At 41.6% G+C, this 10,213-nt stretch overlaps 1 protein-coding gene across 2 annotated transcripts; it reads left to right on the top strand.

Annotated features, from left to right (window-relative positions):
- The first annotated feature begins 1,076 nt into the window (after positions 1 to 1,076).
- LOC109743444 (uncharacterized) lies at positions 1,077 to 8,945 on the top strand. Of its 2 annotated transcripts, XM_020302538.4 has the most exons (5): positions 1,077 to 1,593; positions 1,805 to 2,938; positions 4,281 to 6,476; positions 8,236 to 8,608; positions 8,716 to 8,945. In XM_020302538.4, the coding sequence occupies exons 1-4, from the start codon at positions 1,306 to 1,308 to the stop codon at positions 8,245 to 8,247; spliced, it is 3,630 nt and encodes a 1,209-aa protein (XP_020158127.1). In that variant the 5' UTR covers positions 1,077 to 1,305; the 3' UTR covers positions 8,248 to 8,608; positions 8,716 to 8,945. The 2 variants fall into 2 exon arrangements, with proteins under 2 accessions (XP_020158127.1, XP_073352417.1); XM_073496316.1 differs by lacking the exons at positions 8,236 to 8,608; positions 8,716 to 8,945 and having other exon boundaries at positions 1,119 to 1,593; positions 4,281 to 6,615.
- Positions 8,946 to 10,213: the final 1,268 nt, after the last annotated feature.

The following is a 10,213-nucleotide window of genomic DNA, read 5'->3' as shown; positions in this document are numbered from 1 at the left end:
TGAAAGTTAAGATTTATTTCGCTTAAATGTTGAGTACTCCCTCCGTTTCTAAATATAAGTATTTTTAGAGATTCCAATATAGACTATATACGGAGCAAAATGAATGAATCTACACTCTAAAATAGGTCTATATGCATCCATATGTAGTTCTGAAATCTCTAAGTCCTTGTACAATGATAGGTGCTTAGGGAGATGTTTAGAAAAATAAACCGGGTTTTCTGAAGCACCAATGCCTATTTCCACAGGAGAGACGCCTAATTAAGCGTTTTTCCTGTACAAATAAGCACCGGTGCTTAAGGAAAGCTTGTTTTATTTCTCTAAGCATCTTCCCTAAGCACCTAGCATTGTACAAGGCCTAAAAAGACTTATATCTAGGAAGGGAGGGAGTACTAAGAGCATCTCCAACTTCTTTCCCCTATAAAAAAACTATAGAGGGAGCTGGGCCAAAAGAAAAACAGCTCCAACAGATCTATTTAGGAGATTTTTGGTGGAGGACAAAATGTGTCCTTGACTTATGCGGACTTTTCAAGGCCTAAAGATTTATATTTAGGAAGGGAGGGAGTACTAACAGCATTTCCAACTTCCTCTTTCCCCTATAAAAAAACTATAGAGGGAGCTGGGCCAAAAAAAAACCAGCTCCAATAGATCTATTTAGGAGATTTTTGGTGGAGGACAAAAGGTGTCCTTGACTTATGTGGACTTTTTCTGCCGTGGCCACATTATATGAAATAGGCATCAAGTCAAATTTGCTGTCTACTTTCAATTAGCCGCCTCATACCAAAGTTTCCCACTCAATGAGGAATAGTATTACTCTAGAAGTCTTTTGTCTTGTGCAAGTTGTCTGTATGTAACTTGATCAGGTACTCAGTACCTGAAATATACCTGCCATTTGTTTCCTCACAAGACATCCAAGTAGTAATTTTCTTTGTGTGCACCTTTTACCTCCTTGGGTATTGTTCCGTTGCGTGTTAAAGTGGAGAAACGACTTGACCCTGAATATTTTAGTTATGCTATAAAGTAGATACATGCATTTGTTAACTAATAATTAGTCTAGACGCGGTTGTAAGATTCTTCTCACTGATTGGCATTTGTGAACTGTTGTTGCTTGGTACCCCAATAATAATTCTGGCATTCATGAACTGCTGTTGCTTGGTACCCCAATAAACTCTTGGTGTTCATGAACTGTTGTTGCTTGGTACCCCAATAATACTTTTGCGTACACCACCTCCTACGAGCATACATCACATCGATTTTCCGCACAACAGCAAGCTGAGGCCAACCTGGAAAGCAAATAGCAGAGCAACCATGACAGAAATTGGGGGCATGCTTGCCTCTGCCGTCCTCAAGGTGGTGACCCAGCAGATTGGGTCAGTCATTGGAAGCCAAGTTAGGATGCAGAGGAACTTCAGTGATGACCTTGAAAAGTTGAGGATGCTGCTGGAGTCGGTAGAGGCGGTGCTCAAGGACGCTGAGAGGCGGTCAATCAAGGACGCGGCAGTGCGTTTGTGGCTTGAGCGCCTCAAGAATTCCATGTATGACATCTCCAATGTGATTGATGAGTTTGAAGCAAACACCAAACCAGCTGCTCGAAAGGTATGATATACAGTATGCGCTTTGCTAAGCCCAGTTATTCCATTAAATTGGATTTGAATTAGTTTTGCTTTTAAAAATAGCTTAGTTACCTTCTGATATCTCCATTTGAGAAGTCTTATTTCTGTTCGTGGGCTAGGGACGTATGAATTTTACATCATGAAATTGTTCAGCTTTTCCAAGTTACTGAAGAATCATAGTAAATCTCTTGCAGTTTGCAATTATGGTTTCCTGTCATACAGTTGTTTCCAAGATTACTATGGCTAATAAGATGAAGAAGATGACAGAGCAACTGGAGACCATCACAAGTCAACACCGGAGTTTTAGTTTCACAACAGACATTAGGTCTAACGTGCAGCGATTTGTTGATGTACGGGAAACATCTTCAAATGTGGAAGAAGCACTCATAGTAGGAAGAATTGAAGAAAAACATAAAATTATGGCTTCCTTATGTAAGAGCATGGCACAAGAGATCATCCTACCAATATATGGCATTGGGGGTATTGGCAAGACAACGTTAGCACAATGGGTTTTCAATTGTAGCCACTTCAAAGACTATTGCAAGGTCTGGATTTATGTGTCACAGAAGTTTGACTTGAATAAAATTGGCAACTCCATACTTTCTCAAATATCGGAGGAGCAGATCCAGATGACTGAAAGGCAGATGATAAATAATCGCCTCGGAAAGCTGCTTGCTGGTAAGAAGATTCTGATTATTTTGGATGACCTGTGGGAGAAGGATCCATCTCAGCTAGCAGATTTACAGTGTATGCTAAAGGTTGGCGGGGGGCACAAAGTGGTTGTAGTAACCACACGCGATGAAGAGATTGCAATGAAAATGTGTACAGTTGAACCATTCAAGATGGAGCCCTTAACCAATGATCTTTGCTGGACAATAGTCAAACAAAAATGTGCCTTTGAATTTAGAGCTGATAAAGAAAGGTTGGAACTGATAGGGAGGGAGATCGCAAAGAAGTGCGGAGGTGTGGCATTAGCAGCTCAATCCATTGGGTACATGTTACAGTCTATGACATATGATGAATGGAGATTGGTGAAAAACAGTGATATCTGGAACATACTTGCTGCTGAAGATGCATCTTCACCTCATCACGTGCCTGCATCATTGAAGTTAAGCTATAGCAGTATGCCTCCACTCTTAAAGTTATGCTTTGCTTATTGTGCAACCTTTCCTAAAGGTCACAGTATAGTTAAAGATGATCTGATTCATCAGTGGAGTTCTCTTGGTTTTATCAAGCCAGTGAACATATTCTCTACGAGGCAGCTTGGTGAGAATTATGTTAGTCATCTATTGGGCATGTCCTTCCTTCAATATTCCAAGTCAGATTTGGTGAGTTAGTGCATATCTCTACAACTGGACAATTCCTATTTGTGTTAATTAGATAAATGCCACTCCAATTATGGCGATTCATAAAAATGCCACTGCAATTTCCAAACTTTGAAAAATGCCACTGCAATTTTTGCAAACTTTGAAAAAACGCCACTGCAGACTTCAACAAATGCCACTGGAAATGGCATTTTTCAAAGTTTGGAAATTGCAGTGACATTTCTTGGAATCGCCAAATTTGGAGTGGCATTTATCAAATTAACCCCTATTTTTTCCTGGGGCCTTGTCATTTCTGTGAAAAACATAGGCATCTTGTACGTAGTTAAGAATTACCTTATCTAGCAAGTTACAAAGCTAGATGTTTTCTAGTCACGCTCTATAATTAGAGCAGTGGCGATTTGATAAATGCCAAGAAATACCAAGCTTAGGTCTGAATGTAGGATATATCAAGGCCCTGTTTGGGGGAGTTCCACTCCACCTGTTTTCAACTTCACTCTCAACATCACCGGTGAAGGCACTTCACCTACTAACTGCAGAATTAAAAAAAGGGTTAAAGGCCAGCTCCCTATCCCTATTTAGCCAAGATCCAGCTCCTAGCTTCTGGGGAGAATCTGCAGCCAAACAGTTATGGCCACAACTGCAAGTACTTTTGGAACTGGAGCAGAAGGTGGTGAGTGGTGCGCAAGCACTTCCTTCCCCATGAGTGCTAAAAATTCTGACCGTAAGTATCACCAGTGGAGAGAAAAGAGATAAATGTACGTTGGTTTACCATTTTGTGGTGATAAATTGTAAGGAGAATTGCTCGGACAGAACTCTCCGGTTTCTCATTTGTCAAATACAGCCACATGTGTCGGGATGATGAAACTGGCGAAGCTAGAGGGTGGACAGGGTGGGCCATCGCCCACACTAGATTTTTGCAATAGCCTTTGTATCATAGGAACAAATTTTTAGAAAATGAAATTAAAAAAATTTGTATGAACATTGACTTTTGTCGGCCCACCCTGACCCATTGGGCTAGATCCGCCACTGGGTGAAAGTTCACAACAAGGTGTATATGTTGGGGTTCTCAATGAAACTGCAATAATTTCTCTCCGAGAACAATGTATTCCCTACTAACAGAATTGCCTTCTTAATATTGAAACCTAACCTGGAATATTACCTTACTGAAAGTTGTCATTGTTTTGGACATCTATACTATTTCGTTTGTCCACCTCTAACCACTATTTTTTCTAGTTGGTATATAGAAAATTTCATGATACAAAAGTCTATGTTATACGAAACTAGTACACTAATATAAAATGATTGGACAACAGAAACCTTACACCCTCAATTGCTTTTTCTGCAGACTGGACGATTGCACGACAAAGATGTTACTTTGTTCACCATGCATGACCTGGTGCATGACCTTGCAAGATCAATCATGGCTAATGAAGTTCTGGATGCTAGCAAAAATGGAAGTATTGGGGGAAGCAGTTGCCTGTACGCAATGCTCACAGATTGCAGCAAGCCACTGAATTTATCTGTGATCTCTCCTGCGAAGATAAGGACTCTGCGTTTCCTGGACTGTGGAAAAATTGTTGTTTGTGGGGCTGCATTTTCGTCAGCTAAGTACCTGCGGGTCTTAGACTTAAGTGAATGCTCCATACAGAAGTTGCCACATTCTATTGGTCGACTAAAGTATTTGAGATATCTTAATGCTCCACGCATGCAAGATCAAATGATCCCCAAGTGTATCACAAAGCTCTCAAAATTAAACTACCTCAACTTGCGTGGATCTTCTAAACTTTTAGCACTGCCTGAATCAATGGGTAATATCGAAGATCTGCTGCATCTCGATTTATCGGGTTGTTGGAGAATAGAAAAACTCCCGAAATCATTTGTAGAGCTCACATCATTGGTACATCTAGATTTATCGCAATGTTATATGGTTGATGGTATTCCGGAAGCTTTGCGAGTCTTTACCAAACTCCAATATTTGAATTTGTCACTGCGCTATTGGATCCAAGCAGACAGGCAGCATCTCAGAGGGCTACCAGAAGTCATTGGCAATCTCACCAAACTCCGATATTTAAATCTATCATGGTGCATGCGTGCTATCTTTGCTGTCCCATCAACAGATAAAATTAACAGTTCCCCTGGCCGGTGTTCTATCTCTGAGAATTCATCAACAGATCAAACTGACAGTTTCATGGACCATATCTCTACACTTTCCAATCTAGAGCATCTGGACTTGTCTGAGAATATATATCTTGTTAGTATACCTGAATGTGTAGGCAGCCTTAGGAAGCTACACACACTGGACCTTTCAGGGTGTGATGAATTAGCAAGGCTTCCAGACAGTATGGTTGAAATGGATAGTCTGAAGATTCTAAATGTAAAGGGCTGCCACGAACTGGATAATTCCATTCTCTTTCGCTTCAACCTTTTCGCCTTGTTGCCACACTTTGTGGTGCATGCCGGTGATGGCGAATCTAGCAGCAACTTTGTCCTGCTTCAGCATGCAAATCCTGATGAACTGCAGATAAGTAGAATTGAAAATGTGAAATCTACGGAAGAGGTTCAGAGTATAAAACTGGTGGAAAAACAAAGAATAGTAGAATTGAAATTAGAATGGACTGCATATGCTGAGAAGTTTGTGGATGACTTGGAAGTGTTGGGAGAGTTAGTGCCACCGAGCACTTTAAAGAAATTTGAGATACAAGGTTATAATTGTGTCGACTTTCCAGCTTGGGTATTGGATATTAGTCATTACCTCCCAAATCTTGTCAGCATTATGATGGTGCATTTGCCCAAATGTAATAACCTACCACCACTTGGCCAATTACCAAACCTACAATCATTGGTACTTGAAAGAATGCACAACATTATGAAAATTGATGAGGGCTTTACTGGTGGGGCGAGAGCATTTCTTCGACTGGAGAGATTAGAACTAACTGGTATGGAAGGTCTGGAAGAATGGACCACAATATACTCCAGTGGTGAGGATGGTACGAACAAGCTCATGTTCCCCAACCTTGAGATATTGAGGATACGTGACTGCCCTAAGTTGAGGTTGAAACCTTGTCTACCTAGAGCTGCCTACTGGGTGATATGGAACAGTGATAATGTACTATTGACACAGGGAGAGAGTGTGACGTGCACCAGTGCTTCCTCTTCTCCAGTAACTACATTGGATGTTGGGTCCTGCGAGCTGCCTCTGCATCAGTGGAGGTTACTTCACCACCTCCCTGCGCTCTGTAAATTAACTATCAGCGATTGCAATGATCTGACCAGCTCTTCAGACATCATTCGAGCTCTCTCCTCCCTCCAATCACTGCATATCTCCTCTTGGAGAAGTATGGCATCACTCCCACTGTGGTTAGGAGAACTCAACTCTCTCAAGAAATTTGAGATCTGGGGATTCAAGGGTATTGGAGCTTTTCTAGAGATCATACAGCAGCTCACCAACCTCAAAGAACTACAAACAGTTTTTTGTCCTGAATTAAAGCAGTGGTGTGAATCAAAGGAGAACAAGCTGAAACTCGCTCACATAAAAGAAACGGTACACACCCTGCTGGCTATTTGCAAATTGCTTTTATTTCTGCACTGACTACTTTTTTTATCACCCTAGCACATATTTTTGGGTTCCGTGAGTTCTTGATTCTCTATTGAACGGTCAAAACAGAAACATAACGGTTATGCATACATGGCAATTACAACTATTTCCCCTTTTTTTCATTTCTTATAGGATTTATTGGTGCTACACGTCTAGGCTTTACATATACTTTGCCTTGTAGATTTTTTTTGAGAAACACAATAGAGACGCAAACGCTCACATGCACGCAGATACACTCACCCCAATGACGCACCATGCACACCCCTGTGAGCACCTCCAAAAAACTGAGCTAGTGGGTCTTGAGATTGACAAAGTCACCACATGCGCCTCACTATCGACGGGAACGTCACCTCCCACTGAAAGAATATTTCGCCTTTATGAGACACACAGATGTCAAACCTGGGGTTTGATCCCTGGTGAGCTGGGGTACAACAGGTTGGTTAGCACCTTGTAGTTTTTTCCTTGTCGCCCAATGGCACCTTGTTATTCAGAACATTACTTAATCAAGACAGCTAGAAAGTATCCTCTGCTATCTGTAATGCATCAATTATCTTGCAGTGGAGTTTGGAAAAAAACTTTGCTAGTACAATTTTTTTTGGTTTGGAATTTTTCAGTTGATTCTTCCATGTCAAAATACCTACATTTCATATACTCTGTCTCCTCGGTCTTGTTCTTCTTTTTCTGAAACTTGTCTTATTACTCATAACATAAGCATATCCTGAAGCTTATTAGTGGGGAGAAAAAAAGAAGAAAGGTATTTGGTCCTGTGTAGTGGACATGTTTCATGCTGATTTGAGAAAGTGTCAACCATTGATCAGCTAAACGACACTAACGATATGCATAATTCAGTAGATAACTGCACTTCCAAATTGCGACTAACATACGTTTGAAATTCCTAGATCGTAGGCATATTGGCAGTAACTAATTCAGAAGTTTCATGGTCAAGTTTATTTGGGTAAATAGTCAAGTCAGCCTTCTATCTTCCCTTGGAGGCTGACTTTGGCATCACAATTTTCAGAAGGTTCTGCTTCCTCGAACTTCCAAAGTTTTGGGCCAAACAAGTCCCTTGGATCACATAGCATGGCACTTGGGCATGCCGATGTAGAATCAAGGTGCATTTGATGAGTAAAATGTCCGTTTTACACTGGCTAATATCTCATACCCTTCTCTATCCCATGTTCGTTGCCTTCCTTCCGTGCCAAGAATGATCATGCACTAGTCTCAAAATAGAGTGGTTTGTGCACCAGATTGACTATCACCCATACATTGTGCTTGGTCACGGTTTTATTACTACAACCTCACAATTCATGAAGTGTAAGTTGGTTGAAATTAACTGGAGTATTTAAACATCATACAAATTTGTAGTGACTCATTTGGGTGTTTAGTTTGAGAAATTGGATGGTGAACGGTCATACCTAAACCACTTGTTTTGTCATGGGAATAGGTTGGTCCATCCCCAACTCATTCCTCGTATGCAGAATGCTAGTGGAGGAATGAGGCGGCGTCAGAAAATTAAGGGAATCATCCTCCGATGGACCAACTTATTATAGGAACCAAAGTGATTGTGATGCAATGGCACGGTAGTTTATGGGTTGCTTTTTATTCAGCACTCATGTTACACCACTACTTTTTCTTAATCTGAACAATATTTGCCCTATGGTAATAAAACAAAAAATTCAAGCTAGTGAATTTGTTTATTTTGCAGATTCTTTGGTAGTTTTAGCAATCCAGATAATGCCTTGCACACACCAGGCTCTAGGGATAGGAGCAAATTGTGGATCATTAAAATTCAAACGTTATAATGAGAATCATCAGTTGGAATAGGATTATAAGATGTGGTGCACCCTCCATTTGATCCAATCTTGGAGTTACGATATGAAAGGTAAAAAAGGGCAGGAAGTATCCAAGCAATGATCCAATAGTCAATGAAGTCAGCCTTTTCTTTAATAAAAAAGAGTTCCGCAAAAAGAGAGTCAAGATCTACTCAAGAAAGGGGAACAGCACAAAGAACTCCATGGACAGATAAGTGTAAGTGACATGCGTATTGGTCCACCCATTGCCCAGCATTGCATCAAAAGGTAAGTCTTCTCATTTACGTGTTTTTGCCTAATAATCCAATCAAGAATGATGAACACCTAGGTTCTGCATTCTTATTTCTAAAGCCTGTGCCTTGGTATCTATGAAGGAAAAGATACAATCTCAAGAAGGCCACAGCCTACAACAACAATGGTAGAACCTTCAGACCTCAAACCCTGATATTGCATCATGCGGCGCCTCTGGGAACATAGAAGAACCTGGCACCACTTAAGCCGTCTTCGGAAAGTTCTGTCCAATCGCAACATAAGCTTAGGAGAACACGAAATTCTTGGACCCTCTGAATAAGCAACACAGAAGCAACAAAAGCTGTAGAGCAAACACAAGGAAGAAAGATCATGGATCTTATAAGAGCCTCGAAGCAAGTGACACTTAAATGGTGGCAGTTAGACTATAAATACTATCCTTAGGGTATATACGTACTTTAGATGTGATCTGAAGCTGAGTTTTGCTGCTTAACGTACTTCTTTTTCCCTTTGTCATGATCCATAACGTAGGGTTAGCCCTTGTGCTGGGAAAAGCTACCTTACAGGACCCTTTCTTACAGACCCCTTTCTTTCAATATCGGTTGACACGTGCCTCTGTGAAATACATAGCTTCCATCAAGAGAATTGTTGGTTCTGTACCGAACTTTATAAGGCACACTAGATGACCTGTTGCACCCATGGCGCAAAAGGTGAAAGCAAACCTAATATATTTTTTTGGAACCTAGACGCTAGAAGCGTCCGACTTTAACTTAATAAAGCCACCAGGCAGAATCCACACAAACAGTCTTACAAACCAAAATAACAAGTCTAACGAGCCCATGGCTCAAGATAAAGCTAAGTAGCACACAACCACAAGCTCGGAAACACAAAAGCGGAGCATCAAGGCCAGAGCTAGCAGAACGAGGAGGATCATGGAGCAGCCATCGTCCCGTGCCGCGCCTTCATCATGGATGTCTTGATCAGCTCCATGGCCTCTTTCATGCGCTCGATGTCACGCTTCTTCCCCAGTGGAGCCCAGACCTGAAGGAAAATATGGCATTTGAAGATAATATCAGCGGGGTGGGTCGGGAATTTGTGTTCAATCGTAATTTTGTTACGAACCGTCCAGAGGGACCAAAGAAGCGCCCCAACGCATCTCCAGACTATCCTAGCATTGGCCCCTCGTTGCGCCGTTAAGATAGACAGCAAGTCGTGGCTAGACTGAGGGTTCCAATTTTGATTGAATGCGTCTCTCACCGCACTCCACGCAAATCTAGCAAGCACACAACCAAAGAAGACGTGGTTCGCGTTTTCCCCTAAACCGCAGGTGGTGCATGTGCCATCCACCGTCCGACGTAGGTAAGCGGTTGCGAAACATTTGCCAAAAGAAGATCTTAATTTTGAGAGGAATGGCGGCCTTCCATAGCCCCCTAGCTATATCTAATGTAGGTCCCGAAGATAGCTTGTCATATAAGGACTTGACCGAAAATCGCTTAGAAGCGGTCAACTTCCACGATATCGTGTCCGCCCCAGTGCTACGGTTCAGACCACCCCAGTCGACCGTCAAAGCGTCCCAGCTTGCAGCCTCCCTGGGCTCTAGATTCCTGATGAACGAAATGGCTA

Source organism: Aegilops tauschii, chromosome 4 (assembly GCF_002575655.3).
Source record: "Aegilops tauschii subsp. strangulata cultivar AL8/78 chromosome 4, Aet v6.0, whole genome shotgun sequence".
Classification (NCBI taxonomy): Eukaryota; Viridiplantae; Streptophyta; class Magnoliopsida; order Poales; family Poaceae; genus Aegilops; species Aegilops tauschii.
Note: the sequence above shows the minus strand (reverse complement) of the source record. Positions and strands in the feature narration are given on the sequence as shown.

Bases quoted from the DNA above. Each gene is read 5' to 3' on its own strand.
- LOC109743444 (XM_073496316.1), top strand. From the start codon at position 1,306: ATGACAGAAATTGGGGGCATGCTTGCCTCTGCCGTCCTCAAGGTGGTG. The intron at 1,594-1,804 runs GTATGATATACA...AATCTCTTGCAG, and splicing joins CCAAACCAGCTGCTCGAAAG to TTTGCAATTATGGTTTCCTG. The intron at 2,939-4,280 runs GTGAGTTAGTGC...CTTTTTCTGCAG, and splicing joins AATATTCCAAGTCAGATTTG to ACTGGACGATTGCACGACAA.